General features: G+C 36.2%; 1 protein-coding gene across 1 annotated transcript in view; it reads left to right on the top strand.

The window, feature by feature from the left end:
* Positions 1-22,160, top strand: part of LOC144443521 (lysosomal cobalamin transporter ABCD4-like) — a 37,905-nt gene that overhangs the window by 3,694 nt on the left and 12,051 nt on the right. The window contains exons 4-13 of the mRNA XM_078133038.1: positions 849-991; positions 4,062-4,178; positions 4,916-5,041; positions 6,927-7,072; positions 9,141-9,262; positions 9,713-9,804; positions 10,456-10,712; positions 13,659-13,861; positions 14,444-14,669; positions 15,622-15,765. Of these exons, the coding sequence (XP_077989164.1) occupies positions 849-991; positions 4,062-4,178; positions 4,916-5,041; positions 6,927-7,072; positions 9,141-9,262; positions 9,713-9,804; positions 10,456-10,712; positions 13,659-13,861; positions 14,444-14,669; positions 15,622-15,765 (1,576 nt within the window). The remainder of the gene's footprint in view (positions 1-848; positions 992-4,061; positions 4,179-4,915; positions 5,042-6,926; positions 7,073-9,140; positions 9,263-9,712; positions 9,805-10,455; positions 10,713-13,658; positions 13,862-14,443; positions 14,670-15,621; positions 15,766-22,160) is intronic.

The following is a 22,160-nucleotide window of genomic DNA, read 5'->3' as shown; positions in this document are numbered from 1 at the left end:
TTTGTAACACAAAAGTTGTTTAAGATGTAAATACCAGTCCTGGGGTGGATAAACAGAGTTACATGTGTTTATGTGTACATGTATAGTACTCATGAAATATGACAATCACATTGACACATATTTAATAAGTTATCAAAATTCTTAATGTCACACAATACATACACGTTGTATACACAATGGCTTCCATCATAGAACCAAAATATGTATTACTTAGTAGTAGTATTATTATACTAATTTGAATTGTTCATTAGTTGAATAATGGTATATTGATCAGTTCTGTTTGTAATGGCATGAATCTTGTGTTTTTTCAGTGTTCTAATTCCAATTTTGGCAAATTGCCATGTTTCATAGTATGATGGATTACTAGGTACCCATGTCTTTCTTGGCACCTAGACCAAAGCTTGTGAAAAACAAACACAAACTGTTCTCCTCACTGACTTAAAGTTCTGGAACGTTGAACAACAACACTGCTCTGAGCAAAGTTTCCTTTCATTGGTAGTTTAGAAATAACTACCTGACTTTGCATTTTTGTCATGCATTTTCTTTAGAAAGTACACCAAGTGAAATTTTATGAATGGCCTAGCCTGATCCTATAGTTCAATGTAAAAGTTCATAATAGTAAGTATATTTGAATGATTTTGTGTACATCTCTAAAGAATGAATATTGCAATGTCAAACAAAGAACACTCCAGCCTAAGTTGTAAATAACAAAATTGGATGCATTTATCACTTTGTAGCCTGTACGTCAATGGTATAGTGATTACCATTTATACCATCACATTCATCATACAATGCATACATGTAGCACTATACAATATTGATAGTACTTGTCATTATCTTGTCAACAGGCCAGGAGTGCCAACCAGTATCTCTGTGATGTCCTATATATATTCTGGAGGCAGAACATAACATGCTGGCTACACAACAAATATTTCAGAAAATTTACATATTATCAGTTGAATGTGATACTTCAAGATAATGTTGATAATGTGTAAGTATGTCAGTCATATGCTGTATTATTGTCAGCCATACTGTATGATCACAGCAGCCATGCTGTATTATTGTCAGCCATACGTACTGTATGATCACAGCAGCCATGCTGTAATTTTTCAGCCATACTGTATGATAGTGGCAGTCATGCTGTATTATTGTCAGCCATGTTGTGAGATAATTTGTCACCTGTGATATGTAAGTGTGTCTGCCATACATTATGATAACACCAGTCATACTGTGATATTTAAATTGTGATGTATTTATCTGCCATGTTGTCAATCTGATGAAATCTGACTAAAGGACAAGGTTTGATTTGTTCAGATTGACACATTGTTGAGTGATAATGTTAGTCAGAGTCTAGCTATTATATGAATCAGGAAGGTCAGACCTGTCAGAAATGAATGTCAGAAATGTCATTTATTTCTTCTCAAAAATTACATTATCTCAAACATTTGGGAACAATAAAGTTGATGTAATAGGATGGTGTAAGAAATCATGAGACAAGGGACCGACCCCCCCCCCCCCAAAAAAAAAAAGGAAAGAAAGAAAGAAAGAAAGAAAAGAGAATGGAATTTTAAGGAAACATTTCAAACAATATGGCAACCAAGAAATCAAATATCACAGTTTGTGAGTAATAGATATAATAATAATAATAATAGTTTTATTTCGAGAGCAAGCTCATAAACAAAATAAATTGCACGAACAACATAAAAACAGACACAAAAAGACTAATTTACAGTACACATTTAAAAACATTCAATAAAGAATCTTCTCCAAAATTTACTATTAAAAATGACAAAATCTGACAACGATGCAGCAATCAAAATATTATTACTCGCTTTAAGTCTAAAATAAAATTTAGATTTCAGAATACGCTGCTTACTTTCAAAAGTCATAATGAAACTACGAACAAACATGTTAGAAATACTAACACGCCTCTTGATACCAAGTAAAATTCTAAAAGCATTATTGTACGCAACTCGTACATCATTAAAACACTTACTGGTATAAACACTCCAAATATGCGAACAATACATTGACGAACAATACGCTTGAAATAAAGTACATTTAACAGAATATGAACAATTCCAAAAATTACGAATAAGAGTGTTAGCCTTGGCATAAAATGATCTCATTTGACGTCTGATATCGTCATTGTCATTACCGTCAGAATTAAAAATAACACCTAAATACGAATGCTTGTTTACAAATGGGAGCACTGTATTGTTAAGCTTCACCTGAGGAATGTTTGAAATATTACATCTTGGTGGCATGATAGACAGGCATTTAGTCTTCTTGGGATTGAAAATAATATCGTGCTTCATAGCATATTTACAACACGTTTTTACAAGACTGTTGAGACATTTAACTGACGGACATATCAAAACAATATCATCAGCATACACGAGATGGTTAAGACATTTACCTCCAAGGTGACAGCCAATCTTAGTCCCAGTAAGCGAGCTACTTAAACTATCGATATACACTGTAAAAAGACGAGGCAATAGAATGCCACCTTGTCTAACACCATTACTTATAGGAAATTGCTCAGACAAGACGGATCCCCATCTGATACAAAATCGTTGATGCCGATACCAATAAACTAAAATTCTGACGATGAAAATAGGTACATTTCTGTCAAGCAATTTACGAAAAAGTGTCCAGTGGTTCACTCGATCAAAAGCCTTAGTGGCATCTAAAAAACACAGAAACACAGGCGTATTGTGACGGTTATAAAAGTCAATAATTTCTTTAAGTAAAAAGACACACATGTCGGTAGAGTGTCTTTCTTTAAACCCAAATTGGTAATCAGTGGTGCTAAGAGAATTATCACATTTACTGAGTATCATAATTTCATATAGTTTCGAGATGACGGTAGCAATGGCTATAGGACGGTAATTACTTGCGTCGGTGACATCACCAGTTTTGTTTTTAACAATAGGCACCAAAATAGTGTCCAACATACGAGACGGTAAATAACTATGAACGTGAGCAGCTGTAAACAAACATGAAAGCAAGATATGAAGGCGACCATTAGCATATTTAATTTGTTCAGCGGCAATACCATCTGGCCCTACTGCTTTCCCATTGGCCAAACTGTTCACACATTTACAAATATCGTCTGGTGTGACAATCATGCTATCAGAGAAGGTGATATCAGATATACCATTCCGAACATAACGTTCGTTACTGTTGTTGGCCACAGAAGACAAAAGACTGGCAAAATGATCACGCCACATATCTGCAATGTTATGGTGACCATTACAGCCGCCTACAGATGACGATAAGGGAGAAGACTTTTTGTTTCTACTGACAGTCTTCCAAAACTGTTTGCTGTTACCATTAGAGAGGTTTCTAGTCAGAGCATCAGCTTTCATTTTATTCTCATTGACTCTACATGCCTTTAAAGCATATTTAAACTTAGCGCGTGTTTTTCTCATAATTTCAAAAATGGGACCTTGGCGGGGACTACCATTATCCCTCCATAAAATAAATGCATCACGAGCAATGGAATGAAACTCTTTAACATGATCATTCCATCCTGGAATTTGCTTTTTAGGGTTCTTAGAGTTGTTAGACCTCTTTACAGAAATACTATCAGACGCTGCAGACGACAAAGCATTAATAATATCATCATAAAGTTTATCAATAGACATCAAATGTGAGGGATCCTGAATATAAGTAGAATTAATACTGATGTGTTAAATTGTATTGACAAACATGATGTTTGTATTCCGCCCTCTTTAGTTTCACTCACATTTCTGCTTTGTTTTCCCTTGAGGGACTTCAGTTAGCTACAGAGACTTTCTGAACATTCACTCTCTTTCTCATTGGAATCTGGAATCTAGTTTGATCTTCTCCAGCCATGTGTACATTGAGTCACAAACTATGTATGGAACTCTTTGCCCCTTGGATTTTTTTCAAAACAAACCTGAAGACTTATTTGTTCACCAAAGCCTATGATGTGCTATTCAGTACTACTGTACTACTGAACAGAACAGTGGTGCAATAGAAATTTGATTGATTGATTGATTGACTGATTGATTGATTCTATTTTATTCTGACAGAGATCAGAGGATAACTCAAGATGTGGATAGACTGTGCAGACAGTTCAGTCAGTGTATTGCCGTACTTCTTATCTCTCCCTTTACTATAGGATACTATACATATAAATGTTATGAAAGGTATGAAGTCATTGTGTACTGTCTGTGTTTGTATAGTCATCTCTATTCCATCACAAATTTACAATAATATTGACATCAATTATCCATCATATCATCCAAGTCATCAAAGTGCATGATTTATAGGATCAAAGAAATTGAATTCTCGATTGGGAGTTGAATACATTGATGAGACTGAGAGTTGCAGAATTCTTACAGAAGTTTGCATTTATTATTGCATGTAGCCCAGAGGGAGGCTTGTCTTGGTGTTACTATTGCAAGAAGCTCTCCATACCAAGCCGACTTGTGCTAAATCTAAGTGGATCTTACATTAAAACCTATAATGTAATCATTGCCACATATGACTTAGAGCAATTACAAGTGTCTAAAGTCAACATATGATCCACTTAGATTTTAGCAGAGCTGTTGGAGATAATTTCAAACTCAAAACACATTGGTGTGCTTCCATATAAATGCGTCAGACATCTTCTTAAGATAGCAACACCAAGACAAGTCTCTGGGCTATCTCACATGTTACTCCACTTTGACATTTGTCAGGCATCTAATCTGGCTTTATTTCAAAGTGAAATTGAAGACTCATTTGTCTAATGAAGCATATAGTGATGTGTGTGGTCTAACCATTCAACACCACAGAATAGAACAAGGCTGTGGAGTTTGTTTTATAAAATGTTCAATTTATTTCATTGATTGATTGATACACTAGATACTTACTGTTTGTCATTCTTACATTAAACCTACAGCACTGGATGGTATGGACCAGTCTTTATTTATGCATACTTTATTCTTGGAACAATTATTAATAAATTTATCATGTCCCCAGTTGTCAATCTAACATTTAAGCAGGAGAAAAATGAGGGTATTTTTAGGTAAGTAAAAACAGGACATAGTTTGTGTTTGTTGTAAATAATAGTCGTTGACATTTTGTAAAGGACATTTCTCAGTGTACAGCAAAACTAGTCTCTCTGTGATTGTTATGATTTATTTACTGCACACATGGCAAAACTAGTCTCTCTGTGATTGTTATGATTTATTTACTGCACACATGGCAAAACTAGTCTCTCTGTGATTGTTATGATTTATTTACTGCACACATGGCAAAACTAGTCTCTCTGTGATTGTTATGATTTATTTACTGCACACATGGCAAAACTAGTCTCTCTGTGATTGTTATGATTTATTTACTGCACACATGGCAAAACTAGTCTCTCTGTGATTGTTATGATTTATTTACTGCACACATGGCAAAACCAGTCTCTCTGTGATTGTTATGATTTATTTACTGCACACATGGCAAAACTAGTCTCTCTGTGATTGTTATGATTTATTTACTGCACACATGGCAAAACTAGTCTCTCTGTGATTGTTATGATTTATTTACTGCACACATGGCAAAACTAGACTGTCGACAGTCGTTCATGCCTTTTTTGCTACATTTCATCTAAAACAAAGTCGCCACCTCACTCCGTAACACTGAATACTAATGCGTACTGATAGGAACTGCGATTGCCGAAGGCCCGAACTGTGAGTGCTGAAGGCACGAACGACTGTTGTTCCTTACCGCGCCCTCACACGATAACAGTAAGAACATTTTTATTGTAGAATGTTTGACATTGGGGTCATAGTTCTCAAAGCTTGTCAATCAAAATCAACATGGCGTCGCCAGAGTCACGAAGCGAGTTAACATATCAAGACGCATTGGAGAAACTTGGATATTCACACGTGAAAGACTTTCAGAGAAGAAAAATTATATACATGATAACAGTCCATGAGTTGGAGCCAATTGAGTTCCTTCGACTCACAGCTAGCTAGTAGACTGTATATGTGCACGGCACATAGACTAGTGAGCGTATGAACATAACATTGTCAATGAAATTGCCGTGTTGGGCATCGAGGTCGTCCAACAACGTCATTTACACATGTCAAAAAACCTGCATGTTTTCAAGCTTTCACAAAGAAAGATAGGAAAGGTAAATTACTTGATTATGACAATCAAAATACATTTACGGGGTCAAATTTGCACTGCAGTGTACGTGTATATGCGTTGAATGTTGAGTGAACTGTATGCAAATCATACGATAGAGTACAGTCCAATTCCATGACATCACATCATGAGTAAGTAATAGAAAGGGAAATACAGCAAGCGATGACAGTCACTCGTGCCTCCGGCACTAGCTGATCAGTTTGCAGTTGTAGTATTTCTCCGAATCGGAGCGAGTCAATGACTTTAGTTTTAGATAAAACGTAGCAAAAAGGCACAATGACTGTCGACAGTCTAGGCAAACTAGTCTCTCTGTGATTGTTATGACCTATTTACTGCACACATGGCAAAACTAGTCTCTCTGTGATTGTTATGATTTATTTACTGCACACATGGCAAAACTAGTCTCTCTGTGATTGTTATGATTTATTTACTGCACACATGGCAAAACTAGTCTCTCTGTGATTGTTATGATTTATTTACTGCACACATGGCAAAACTAGTCTCTCTGTGATTGTCATGAGCCATTTACTGCACACATGGCAAAATTTGAAATACACTTGTAGTGGTTAATGACTAGTACCTGATAGGATGTAATTATTATTTAACAGATAATGTGCTCAATAGTAGTAACACTGATTGTGAAAGTTTGGATTGTATCACGTCCATGACAAGTTATTGTGAGGTGTAAAGTGTATTTACAAGTGAGTGGTACATAGTGTTTTCAGCAAAGGGAAGCACTACATGAAAGTTATGAATTGTTTAATCCACAGGTTTAAACACATGCACATACGAGTCAACTCAGAAGCCATAGCATTCTACAGAGCAGAACAGGTAGAAGCTGAAAAGACAAACAGAAAATTTCACAAATTACTTAATGTGCAGCAGTCTCTGGTTAACTGGGATTTATGGCTAAATTGTGAGTATTAGTCAATATCCTTAAAATACATAAACAAATTAATTTCACTTCAAAATGTTCATGTCAAAAGATAAATGTTAGGTTTTTAACAGATTATGTTTGATGTACCTACAGTAAAAGAATCAATTTGAAAGTGAGATCAGCTGATAATCATGTGAAGATTTAATGGGATCTTACCCATCAAGCAAAGATGTTTACATATTTAAATAGTCAAGTTTGACTAAAATTTTGTAAACAACAACAGCTCTCTTCCTGATTCACAACTTCATTAAATGTCATTCATTCACTGACATTTCACTTTTTATATTTTTTTAATGAAATATTACCTATTTCAAAATTTATATGTGGATTCATAAAAAAGGATTTTTACAAATTCATTGTAGAATTAAGTTTAGATGTGCAGATAACAACAAAACAAGAGTTTAAGTGTTTACATTGTAGTGTGAGACATAGTGTTGACATTGTAGTGTTGATATTATAGTGTGAGACATGGTAGTGTGAGACACAAGGGTTAGACACTAGTGTTGACAAGGTAGTGTGAGACACTAGTGTTGACAAGGTAGTGTGAGACACTAGTGTTGACAAGGTAGTGTGAGACACTAGTGTTGACAAGGTAGTGTGAGACACTGTAGTGTTGACAAGGTAGTGTGTGACACTGTAGTGTTGACAAGGTAGTGTGAGACACTAGTGTTGACAAGGTAGTGTGAGACATAGTGTTGACAAGGTAGTGTGTGACACTGTAGTGTTGACAAGGTAGTTTGAGACACTAGTGTTGACAAGGTAGTGTGAGACATTTTAGAGGATTAAAAGACAGACTTGGGTTAAATTACCATTGAATAGATGTTGGCCAATGTTATGGTAATAACAGAACAGCTATCAAAATATGTAGGATTGTTATCATTTTGTCATGTTCAAGTTAGAACCCCATAATGTGTTAGTGTGAGTGCAAGTGTGACGTACTCAAAGTATTGGCATGAGTGCTCCCAGTGTTCTCTGTGGCTGTACTTCATGAACATAGCAAGTGAAAATGTAGCAGAAAACACTAGTGTGTCACACTACCTTGTCAACACTACCATGTCTCACACTACCTTGTCAACACTACAATGTCTCACACTACAATGTCTAACACTACCTTGTCAACACTACCATGTCTCACACTACTATGTCAACACTACAGTCTCACACTACCTTGTGAACACTACAGTCTCACACTAACTTGTCAACACTACCATGTCTCACACTACCTTGTCAACACTAGTGTCTCACACTACCTGTCAACACTACAATCCCTGAGTACCCACAATAGAACTCTCGCAGCATTGGGTTCTGTTATTACTACACATGTTCATCAGAAACACAATCGTAAAAATGATATTGTGCGATCACATGCTTTTGTGTACAACAAACGATCATGCCCTCATTTGCATATATATTCAAGTAATCACAGGTACATTTTTTATATCACTTACATGTGTTTGCACCGATGCAAGTAATCACTGGTACATGTGTAATACCACTACTAAGTGAGTAATCACATATGTAATACAACCACCATGTGTGTGCACACTGGTGCAAGTAATCACTGGTACATGTTTTATACCACTACCATGTGTTTGCACTGGTGCAAGTTTATCACTGGTACATATAATACAACCACCATGTGTGTGCACACTGGTGCAAGTATTTCACTGGTACATATGTAATACAACCAACATGTGTGTGCACACTGGTGCAAGTATATCACTGGTACATATGTAATACAAGCACCATGTGTGTGCACACTGGTGCAAGTAATCACTGGTACATAATTATGTAATACAACCACCATGTGTGTGCACACTGGTGCAAGTTTATCACTGGTACATATATGTAATACAACCACCATGTGTGTGCACACTGGTGCAAGTAATCACTGGTACATAATTATGTAATACAACCACCATGTGTGTGCACACTGGTGCAAGTAATCACTGGTACATGTTTTATACCACTACCATGTGTTTGCACTGGTGCAAGTATATCACTGGTACATATGTAATAATTGTAATATTTGAATCCACTCTTTCAGTTTCTGTGAATATGTTTAACTACGTTGGTAGTATATTGAGTTACTTGATAATTTCAATACCAATCTTTATGGGAATATATGATCACCTGTCTCCTACAGAACTTAGTTCACTCATTAGTGCTGTAAGTATCAAAAGTTTAGACTTTACTGAAATGTTCATTATGAAAGTTACATAAAGGACTATTATATATTTCCTGTGAAAAAAGACAGGTAACACTAAGAAACAATGTCGTAGTACATTTTGTTCCAATCACAAATCTGAAAATTGTTACCTGAAACGTATTTGACTGCATGACATTTTCTTCAGTCTTTGTCAACAGTTTGACCCACATATTCAGAACTAAAAAAATTGTAGGTAACAATTAATTTTCAAGTTAGTGTGTGGAGTAAAAGTCATATTCTGGTTTTCATTTGAAAACCATTTCTAGTCATATTCCTAAATATATTTGATTACTATTAAATGAACATGCAGTGGTTATAGAAGAACAAAAATATCATTACATCCAGACATTGAGTGTTCTATTTATGATACAAGAATACATGAATATTTAAATTTTGTTCTATTTCCACAGGTATCCTTTGTATCTATGTATTTGATTTATTGTTTTACCAGTTTAATCAATCTATCCAGTAAAGTATCTGATATTGCCGGATTTGCTCACAGGTAAGATACCACAAATATATAAATATTAGATCTTTTTCTAAAGTCAGGAAGTAGACTGTAAGATACATCATGTCATTCAGCCTTAATCAGTTTCAATCAAATTGTTTAGTTTTAGTTTTATGCAATAAAATACCATCTCTCAGAGATTTTTTTCAACAATTACAGAATTAGAGAGCTAAAATAAAATTTGAAATCAAATTACAGTACAAATGACTTTGCCTTGGTGTTTTCCCATGTAACATGACATTCTTAAAACACACTCTGACAACTTCAAATGCAAAAGAAACCATTACTTATGTGCTGTACGCAATGTCAGTGGGGATGTAGAAGTAGTCAAGTTGATATGTTGGTTATCAGTTGGAAAGTAAAGTTGGGTAAAGGATCCTGCTGTCACAGTGTGCATTGTGTTTCTGTTATTGTTAGTCTAGAGTTGAAATTGGTCTATCTTTTGTGTCAAAAACGTAATGTCCCATGAGTGAAACACCAAACCAAAATCATTTTGACTATCACTTTTACAGAATAAAGGCTTCTACCTCAAAATTGTTTTTACAAACATGTCAGAATTGGGCAGCTACAAGAAAATTTGAAAGCAATCTATGAGTTTTACACAAGAAAGGTTTCTGTTTCTAAAAATGTTTTTGATTATTTCAGAATTGGAGAGCTAAAAGAACAGTTGGAAATTTTGGAAAAGGACACAAAAGATGAGAGTAGTGCTGGTAATGATGACGCTCCATTTAAAGATAATAGCCCACTTGTAGCAGCAGCTGTCATCAATGAAGACATAGATACAGAAAGAGAAGAGGAGGAAGGGTACAGAGAACTTAAAGAGAGACTGAAAGACAGTAAACTTTTCAAGTTGAATGCTGTATCGTATTGTCCACCAAACGGTGAAACTATGCTAGTCAGAGGTTAGTGTGAAACTATGCTAGTCAGAGGTTAGTGTGAAACTGCTATAGTCAGAGGTTAGTGTGAAACTGCTATAGTCAGAGGTTAGTGTGAAACTATGCTAGTCAGAGGTTAGTGTGAAACTGCTAGTCAGAGGTTAGTGTGAAACTGCAAGTCAGAGGTTAGTGTGAAACTGCTAGTCAGAGGTTAGTGTGAAACTGCTAGTCAGAGGTTAGTGTGAAACTGCTAGTCAGAGGTTAGTGTGAAATTATGCTAGTCAGAGGTTAGTGTGGAACTGCTAGTCAGAGGTTAGTGTGAAACTGCCAGTCAGAGGTTAGTGTGAAACTGCTAGTCAGAGGTTAGTGTGAAACTATGCTAGTCAGAGGTTAGTGTGGAACTGCTAGTCAGAGGTTAGTGTGAAACTGCTAGTCAGAGGTTAGTGTGAAACTGCTAGTCAGAGGTTAGTGTGAAACTGCTAGTCAGAGGTTAGTGTGAAACTGCTAGTCAGAGGTTAGTGTGAAACTGCTAGTCAGAGGTTAGTGTGAAACTGCTAGTCAGAGGTTAGTGTGAAACTGCTAGTCAGAGGTTAGTGTGAAACTGCTAGTCAGAGGTTAGTGTGAAACTTCTAGTCAGAGGTTAGTGTGGAACTGCTAGTCAGAGGTTAGTGTGGAACTGCTAGTCAGAGGTTAGTGTGAAACTGCTAGTCAGAGGTTAGTGTGAAACTTCTAGTCAGAGGTTAGTGTGAAACTTCTAGTCAGAGGTTAGTGTGAAATTATGCTAGTCAGAGGTTAGTGTGGAACTGCTAGTCAGAGGTTAGTGTGAAACTGCTAGTCAGAGGTTAGTGTGAAACTTCTAGTCAGAGGTTAGTGTGAAACTTCTAGTCAGAGGTTAGTGTGAAACTTCTAGTCAGAGGTTAGTGTGAAACTTCTAGTCAGAGGTTAGTGTGAAACTGCTAGTCAGAGGTTAGTGTGGAACTGCTAGTCAGAGGTTAGTGTGAAACTGCTAGTCAGAGGTTAGTGTGAAACTTCTAGTCAGAGGTTAGTGTGAAACTTCTAGTCAGAGGTTAGTGTGAAACTGCTAGTCAGAGGTTAGTGTGAAACTGCTAGTCAGAGGTTAGTGTGAAACTGCTAGTCAGAGGTTAGTGTGAAACTATGCTAGTCAGGTTAGTGTGAAACTGCTAGTCAGAGGTTAGTGTGAAACTATGCTAGTCAGAGGTTAGTGTGAAACTGCTAGTCAGAGGTTAGTGTGAAACTATGCTAGTCAGAGGTTAGTGTGAAACTGCTAGTCAGAGGTTAGTGTGAAACTATGCTAGTCAGAGGTTAGTGTGAAACTGCTAGTCAGAGGTTAGTGTGAAACTTCTAGTCAGAGGTTAGTGTGGAACTGCTAGTCAGAGGTTAGTGTGAAACTTCTAGTCAGAGGTTAGTGTGAAACTGCTAGTCAGAGGTTAGTGTGAAACTGCTAGTCAGAGGTTAGTGTGAAACTGCTAGTCAGAGGTTAGTGTGAAACTGCTAGTCAGAGGTTAGTGTGAAACTTCTAGTCAGAGGTTAGTGTGAAACTGCTAGTCAGAGGTTAGTGTGAAACTGCTAGTCAGAGGTTAGTGTGAAACTGCTATAGTCAGAGGTTAATGTGAAACTATGCTTGCTAGTCAGAGGTTAGTGTGAAACTGCTAGTCAGAGGTTAGTGTGAAACTATGCTTGCTAGTCAGAGGTTAGTGTGAAACTGCTAGTCAGAGGTTAGTGTGAAACTGCTAGTCAGAGGTTAGTGTGAAACTGCTAGTCAGAGGTTAGTGTGAAACTTCTAGTCAGAGGTTAGTGTGAAACTTCTAGTCAGAGGTTAGTGTGAAATTATGCTAGTCAGAGGTTAGTGTGAAACTGCTAGTCAGAGGTTAGTGTGAAACTGCTAGTCAGAGGTTAGTGTGAAACTGCTAGTCAGAGGTTAGTGTGAAACTTCTAGTCAGAGGTTAGTGTGAAACTTCTAGTCAGAGGTTAGTGTGAAACTTCTAGTCAGAGGTTAGTGTGAAACTTCTAGTCAGAGGTTAGTGTGAAACTTCTAGTCAGAGGTTAGTTGAATTCAAATTTCAAACTGTGACCTCTTCATTTGGCTATATACCCTATTGATACCAAAGTTCAAGTGATGTCTCCAAAATACTGCTGCAATCAATAGTACTTTGTTTTGAGAAATGTTTGAACAATGGATGTTATTGCATTTTCCTTTGATAATTGACACCTTTGAAAAGAGAAGACATTCAATCAAATGAATTTAGACATTGTAACTAACGTTTTCTGTATATCTGCCACATCTGAGATTATACACTTTGAATTGAATTCTTAAGGACAGGAAATATTTCTGATATAAAATGTTTCTTTGCTTTTCAAATTTCCATGAAGTCATGATGGGTGAACGGTTAGAGTAGCTTGGAAATTGGAATCGGCAGGTTGTAGGTTTAAGCCCCATCACTGCCGTTTGTTTCTGAGTGGTTTAAGTCCTGGGGCAAGATTTGAACCATGACTGTGCCTCAGTCAACCCAGCTGTATAATTGGTGACCTGGTAGGATAGAGGTTGCAATGTGAATGCTTTAATCCTATGCACTTATAAAGGCTGTAATGGATTGAGGAGTTGAGGAAGTATAAAGAGGCTGCTGTGCACTGTACATGCCTAGGGTAATAATTGTAAAGCGCTTTGAGCATAAAGTGGGAAAGTGCTATATAAAAACCAATATTATTATTATTATTACAATCGCAGAAATACACATCTGTGTTGCTTCTATTTGAATAAACAGCCATCAATTTGGTACCTGACAATTACTCTGCTGTATATGACAGTCGTTTGCCGGATAAGAATCTCTAGTGCCAAAATCAAGGTAGTTTTTCTTTTGCAAACCAAAGTCTTCACAGATTGCCAGATTCTTGATTTCAATGAAGTGCACCATACACATTTCACAAAGACAATTCTGTTGTTGACTCTTCCAGATTTAAGTATAGAGATAGCACAAGGTGAAGACATACTGATAAATGGCAATACAGGAAGTGGGAAGACGTCATTACTTCGGGTTCTACATGGACTATGGACACCAGTATCTGGTGATGTTGAAAGATTTCTTACTCTAGGACCTAAAAGTGTCTTGTATCTACCACAGAAGCCTTACCTGACTGATGGCACTCTCCGAGAGCAAGTATGCAAACTGAAATATCAGTTTTTATACCAATGTAATATTGTTTGCTATAACCATGAGTTTATATCATGAGTCATATTTCCATTATTCATGTAAATTCCAGTGCTTTATCTTTCATTTCCTCTCTATTAAGATGCCAACATAGCATAATTCGATGGTCCTGAGTATTACAGACGTAACTCCCATGTTAAAGGATAGGACTTTCATCTGTAATGCTCAGGACCATTGTTTAATAACATATAAAAGGTACCCATCTTGCAATTTTCAAAAAAATGTCACAAGGGGGTGCCCCACATGAGCAAAAATGAGTAGTGACGGTAGTTTGCAGAGAATACCACCAACTGTTGCCACTGGGAAATTATGACTTTTTCAAAGGAGACAGTAGTGCTAAACTATCATGACCCATTCTTTTGATCCAAAAGCTGCTTCCAAAGAGCACTCCTAGAGGCCAAAACTTGCAATATTTTGTCTTTCTGATAACTGGAATATGGTGTATTCAACCCTGAGATTGAACATGAAATCTGACTTTAACATGTAAATCTAGACAGAATGTCTCTGAATTTAAATATCTTGTTTTTATAGATCTATTACCCAGACAGAGTCAATAGAATTAGAAAGGGGGGCAGAGAACCAACCATGGAGGCCAGACTGCAACATTACCTTGGAGTTGTTGGGTTGTCACCACTTTGTGAAAGGGTGGGTGGCTTGGATGGAGGGGTTGATATGAATTGGCTAGATGAACTTTCACCTGGAGAGATGCAAAGGATTTCTTTTGCAAGACTTTTCTATCATAAGCCAACATTAGCAAGTAAGTGATAACCAAGCAAGGATGTTTTTAAAACTTAATACACTTTTGTTATTTATAAACATTCTTATTGTTTGGAATTGAAACAGGAAGATTAACAAAGAGATCCTGATCATCCAGGAATTTGTTTCAGAAAATAAAAAGGGTTGTTTTTAACAAATTTCAAGTACATACATAGTTGTGTGTCCATATGAATGTACAATTACCATATAAATTACCAACTCATACTGCTTGTATTGAGACAACTTTTACAGGAGAGATTTGAGGTACTAGTATTTCTACAGAAGGGAGATAATAAACGTGTAGTCCTGAAGTAATTACAAGTTTGTAATTTAGTATGTGTATAGTGAGTCGAGATATTTCATGTGAAGGATGTGTAAACTGTATTGCTGGTTTATCATCATAATTACAACAGAATAAACAATGTGTCAAGTTGCACCAACCTATACTTTGAATACAAAACAAATAGTGGCCATAGAAAGTGCCCTTGTAATGCTGTACTTCATAGTTTTTTAGTGCCCAATGGGCCAGAGAGGGCTTGAATAACCAGACTCCATTGAAATATCTATACCCCAAACGTCACCTTTCTTTTTAGACTTTGACCTTGATCCCCATATTCAGGGTTAACTAACAATGTACACTGAACTCAGAAGGGCACTGATATGAAGTCCAACAAAAGAGACAAAAATAGACTTTCCTGCACTGAAGACAGTCACATTAATTCAGATTATTTACTCAAAACTTCAACAATAAAGCCAATTCTGTCCATCAACGGAACATCTTTCCAGAGTTGATTATGTGTATTGATCTGGTCAAATGTGAGAATGAAAACAGCAGTTGAATTTGACACAATGACTATACTAACATTTTGCCATCTATATTTGATTTGACACAATGTGTATATTTGATTTGACACAATGTACTAACATTTTGCCATCTATATTTGATGTTTCAGTACTGGATGAAGCTACCAGTGCTTTATCACAAGAAACTGAAGAGTTGCTGTACAAAGAGTGTAAAGATCTTGATATGACACTTGTCAGCATTGGACATAGGCATAGTGTCAGAAAGTTCCACAGTACACTGTTAAGATTAGACGGTAAAGGTGGATGGGAACTTAGTATGATACAGGATGAATTCACTAGATAACTATAGTGTGTAAATAAATTTGGAGACAACATTACTATATGTATTCAATATTCCATCAAATGGCTGATATCTTCTGATTTCTGTCACATAAAGTTCAAAGTCAATCAAATCAATCATTAATCAAATCTTATATGTTATTATACCAGTACAAAAACACAAATGAAAACTGTATGCTCTAAACAAAACTCAACTCAAAGGGTTTCCAAAAGTTCTGTATCTGTAGGGCTTTCATTCTCAAATAGGGACTTGTTGTACTAAATAGTAACAGACAGTTGTTTGACCAGAATTTGGCTGTCCAGTAAGTATATGTTATTTGCCATATCTTGCTGCGAGAAGTAATTTTTCCAGTAATAACGGAGAGCCGGAGGCGAGCTGAAAAAGGAGTGTGTCTTTGGTTTGCGTACTGTATTCCATTAAATGTACAAAAATATTCGTGATATGCTTTGTTGTTCTAGTTAAGCAAAAATTGCACGCTCTGTGACGGTAATTTTGATATCCTTCATAACTTTAGAAATTCATGCTTACGATTGCGTGACGACCGTGCGTTTGCCATCACTGGACTTTCACCGTTCTGTGTGGATTTTTTGACGATTTCCCTGTGACATGAAAAGTACAGTTCAAAGACTTGTTACAATGTATACAATGGTGATGTTTTGTTCAGTTGACAACAAATTTGGCATTTGAAATGCTTTTTATGCTGGGTTTCTAGTTGTCTGCTAGGTTTGTTTACAAGGGGATGTGCAGTGATCACGTGATACAACAAGCAAAAATATGGCTGTTGGTGAAAAATACACCTACATATCTGCAGGGCTCTCGACCAATCAGAATGCAAGATTGGTGACAGGTGTATAAAAGTTTTGCCTAAAAACACAGTTGACATTGGTAAAGCTGAATGTCCAGGAAAATCTGAATTATGTTTTCTTAAAGGCACATGACTCAGTACCAGGTTGCTGTTATCTTATCAGTGGAACCATTAGAATTGCATAAATTCTTTTGTTGTGGATCAACTGTTTTGTATAGCTCTAGCAGACAATTGTTTGTCACACCTAGATTTTAATACTAATCTAAACTAGGCAATATTAATATACTTGATTATGTATGAGCAGATACAGTATGTTCATATTTAATATTGTCAGTACATTACATATAGATAGATATTCCAGTTGTTATTGTCAATACAAGATTACAACATACCATACTACATTAAACGTTACCCTGGGTATAGTTTGAATTATTTCACTTTTGGTCTATATATAGCCTCAAAGTCAAAGTATACCACTTTTGGTCTATATATAGCCTCAAAGTCAAAGTATACCACTTTTGGTCTATATATAGCCTCAAAGTGAATGTATACCACTTGTGGTCTATATATAGCCTCAAAGTGAATGTATACCACTTGTGGTCTATATATAGCCTCAAAGTGAATGTATACCACTTGTGGTCTATATATAGCCTCAAAGTCAAAGTATACCACTTTTGGTCTACATATAGCCTCAAAGTGAATGTATACCACTTGTGGTCTATATATAGCCTCAAAGTGAATGTATACCACTTGTGGTCTATATATAGCCTCAAAGTCAAAGTATACCACTTTTGGTCTACATATAGCCTCAAAGTGAATGTATACCACTTGTGGTCTATATATAGCCTCAAAGTGAATGTATACCACTTTTGGTCTTTATATAGCCTCAAAGTGAATGTATACCACTTGTGGTCTATTTTTAGCCTCAAAGTGAATGTATACCACTTTTGGTCTATATATAGCCTCAAAGTGAATGTATACCACTTGTGGTCTATTTTTAGCCTCAAAGTCAAAGTATACCACTTTTGGTCTATATATAGCCTCAAAGTCAAAGTATACCACTTTTGGTCTATATATAGCCTCAAAGTGAATGTATACCACTTGTGGTCTATATATAGCCTGAAAGTGAATGTATACCACTTGTGGTCTATATATAGCCTCAAAGTGAATGTATACCACTTGTGGTCTATATATAGCCTCAAAGTGAATGTATACCACTTGTGGTCTATATATAGCCTCAAAGTGAATGTATACCACTTGTGGTCTATATATAGCCTCAAAGTGAATGTATATCACTTGTGGTCTATATATAGCCTCAAAGTGAATGTATACCACTTGTGGTCTATATATAGCCTCAAAGTCAAAGTATACTGATTATAGTTTCAGTACCAAAGATACTAATGACACTGCCATGTAGAAATAAACATAACAGGGTGTTTTGTCTTTCCATTATTTGTCATAACATAAAAAGTGTTTATTCCAGAATTGGTCAGTACATTTTAAACTCTTGAGTTAACAATTACCTTGCTAAAGTACTCGGAATACAGTCATGATGTAAAATATATATACACGGAATCAGTATCAGTGTGTGAAATTAAGGGAAAATGACTTGTTGGTCTTTAATAGGGACCAACAGGTAGCAAAAGCTGTTTGTTCTTATGGGAAACAGCTGGTCCTTTACTCGATGCACTTTATATATATAATAATGACATCTATTTAGGATAATTAGAAATATTCAACCAATCACTTGTGTTCTAACAAATAGTAATTGTTGTAAACTACATCACTGTAAACTTGATATCAACGATGCTTTGACTTGTGGCAGGTTAGAAACTACCAGCAAATGTCATTTTCAGACCAGACATTCCATTGAGATTATGTTAAGCTGTGGGTTGGGCCATGTATGCATATATATACTTTAATATATTCAATCTCTGCATGCAGGTGTTGACAAACACATTTATGTCATTACTATGTCTTATCAGTTTATGGTAATTGTGTTTGATGAGTGTGTAGACGTTGTCATTCACACTTTTTAGTTAACTGCATTGGTGGTTATTTTTACAAGCCTCTCCTTAAGATGAATATGCATGATAAATTAGCTATTGTCCTCTGTGTGCGCTTGTCGCTAATACGGTTCTCTGATTGGCAGTTATTTATATCCTGAACTGCAGAGATGACATTTGCTAGACCTTGGATGTTCCATCCTCGATAGCGATATTCGGTCGTATGTCGTATTCTATCTGAAGAACATCCGAGGTCTAGCAGATAGAGTAGACTAGTCAGAAACATGTAAGTATTAGAGTGTACAACAAGGTCAGATTCGGGTTGCTATAATATATCATTTATAAAATGTTATTCATTAACTTAAAATTTCAGTCATAAAGGCTAACAAGTAGCTATATAACTCTACAAAACTGTTGGTCCTAAATACAGAATCTGTTTGTCTCAGTCCAACGATAATTTAGCACACTGCACAGAATCTGTTTGTCTCAGTCCAACGATAATTTAGCACACTGCACAGAATCTGTTTGTCTCAGACCAACGTTAATTTGGCATGCTGCACAGAATCTGTTTGTCTCAGACCAATGTTAATTTGGCACCCTGCACAGAATCTGTTTGTCTCAGTCCAACGATAATTTAGCACACTGCACAGAATCTGTTTGTCTCAGTCCAACGATAATTTAGCACACTACACAGAATCTGTTTGTCTCAGACCAACATTAATTTGGCACACTGCACAGAATCTGTGTCTCAGACCAACGTTAATTTAGCACACTGCACAGAATCTGTTTGTCTCAGACCAACATTAATTTGGCACACTGCACAGAATCTGTGTCTCAGACCAACATTAATTTAGCACACTGCACACAATCTGTTTGTCTCAGACCAACATTAATTTGGCACACTGCACAGAATCTGTTTGTCTCAGACCAACGTTAATTTGGCACACTGCACAGAATCTGTTTGTCTCGGACCAACATTAATTTGGCACACTGCACAGAATCTGTTTGTCTCAGACCAATGATAATTTAGCACACTGCACAGAATCTGTGTCTCAGACCAACATTAATTTGGCACACTGCACAGAATCTGTGTCTCAGACCAACGTTAATTTGGCACACTGCACAGAATCTGTGTCTCAGTCCAACGTTAATTTGGCAAACTGCACAGAATCTGTGTCTCAGTCCAACGATAATTTGGCACACTGCACAGAATCTGTTTGTCTCAGACCAACATTAATTTGGCACACTGCACAGAATCTGTGTCTCAGACCAACGTTACTCTGACACACTGCACAGAATCTGTTTGTCTCAGACCAACGTTAATTTGGCACACTGCACAGAATCTGTTTGTCTCAGACCAACATTAATTTGGCACACTGCACAGAATCTGTTTGTCTCAGGCCAACGTTAATTTAGCACACTGCACAGAATCTGTTTGTCTCAGACCAACATTAATTTAGCACACTGCACAGAATCTGTTTGTCTCAGACCAACGTTAATTTGGCACACTGCACAGAATCTGTGTCTCAGACCAACGTTAATTTAGCACACTGCACAGAATCTGTTTGTCTCAGACCAACATTAATTTAGCACACTGCACAGAATCTGTTTGTCTCAGACCAACGTTAATTTGGCACACTGCACAGAATCTGTGTCTCAGACCAACGTTAATTTAGCACACTGCACAGAATCTGTGTCTCAGACCAACATTAATTTAGCACACTGCACAGAATCTGTGTCTCAGACCAACGTTAATTTAGCACACTGCACAGAATCTGTTTGTCTCAGACCAACGTTACTTTGGCACACTACACAGAATCATTCTTCACAATACCTAATTAGTCCAGATAAATCCTAGTTTCTATAAATATATATAACTTTTTGTGTAATAACAGTACTACCTGCATTGCAGCTAAATTTACTTGAACTCAACTTTCATTTCATTAGTTTTACAATATTATATTGTATCATATTCAAAATTCTTTTTTTTTATTACAACACATTGTCAATCATCCATAGTAGTCAAAACCATCTAATACTAACAAAGGATAGAACAGAGATTCTCTACTACCATACAACACATTGTCAATCATCCATAGTAGTCAAAACCATCTAATACTAACAAAGGATAGAACAGAGATTCTCTACTACCATACAACACATTGTCAATCATCCATAGTAGTCAAAATCATCTAATACTAACAAAGGATAGAACAGAGATTCTCTACTACCATACAACACATTGTCAATCATCCATAGTAGTCAAAACATCTAATGCTAACAAAGGATAGAACAGAGATTCTCTACTACCATACAACACATTGTCAATCATCCATAGTAGTCAAAACATCTAATGCTAACAAAGGATAGAACAGAGATTCTCTACTACCATACAACACATTGTCAATCATCCATTGTATCTCATACATGTAGTCTATTGTCTAATTGCTAAAAGTTCCTAATCATTTTAATTACAATTATTTGTGAAAGGGATATTCTCTTTGCTAAATATATTCAAATTATATGCAAAATTTTTAAACATTTGCATACAATTGTATATCAGTGAATTTCAATATTTTATAATATATGTATACGGATTGCTACAACAGCTTGCAATAAAAATTGATTATAATTAAGTTCAGTGAGTCTTGTATTATTTCCAACAACTCAACCATGGTGGATGAAAGTCAACCAGTTTTAGAAGACTTGTATTATTTCCAACAACTCAACCATGGTGGGTGAAAGTCAACCAGTTTTAGAAGACTTGTATTATTTCCAACAACTCAACCATGGTGGATGAAAGTCAACCAGTTTTAGAAGACTTGTATTATTTCCAACAACTCAACCATGGTGGATGAAAGTCAGCCAGTTTTAGAAGACTTGTATTATTTCCAACAACTCAACCATGGTGGATGAAAGTCAGCTAGTTTTAGAAGACTTGTATTATTTCCAACAACTCAACCATGGTGGATGAAAGTCAACCAGTTTTAGAAGACTTGTATTATTTCCAACAACTCAACCATGGTGGATGAAAGTCAACCAGTTTTAGAAGACTTGTATTATTTCCAACAACTCAACCATGGTGGATGAAAGTCAACCAGTTTTAGAAGACTTGTATTATTTCCAACAACTCAACCATGGTGGATGAAAGTCAACCAGTTTTAGAAGACTTGTATTATTTCCAACAACTCAACCATGGTGGATGAAAGTCAACCAGTTTTAGAAGACTTGTATTATTTCCAACAACTCAACCATGGTGGATGAAAGTCAGCCAGTTTTAGAAGACTTGTATTATTTCCAACAACTCAACCATGGTGGATGAAAGTCAACCAGTTTTAGAAGACTTGTATTATTTCCAACAACTCAACCATGGTGGATGAAAGTCAACCAGTTTTAGAAGACTTGTATTATTTCCAACAACTCAACCATGGTGGATGAAAGTCAACCAGTTTTAGAAGACTTGTATTATTTCCAACAACTCAACCATGGTGGATGAAAGTCAACCAGTTTTAGAAAGACTTGTATTATTTCCAACAA

This window comes from Glandiceps talaboti, chromosome 2, assembly GCF_964340395.1.
Source record: "Glandiceps talaboti chromosome 2, keGlaTala1.1, whole genome shotgun sequence".
NCBI classification, from domain to species: domain Eukaryota; kingdom Metazoa; phylum Hemichordata; class Enteropneusta; family Spengelidae; genus Glandiceps; species Glandiceps talaboti.
The sequence above is the reverse complement of the archived record's forward strand: the minus strand, read 5'-3'. Positions and strand labels throughout refer to the sequence as shown.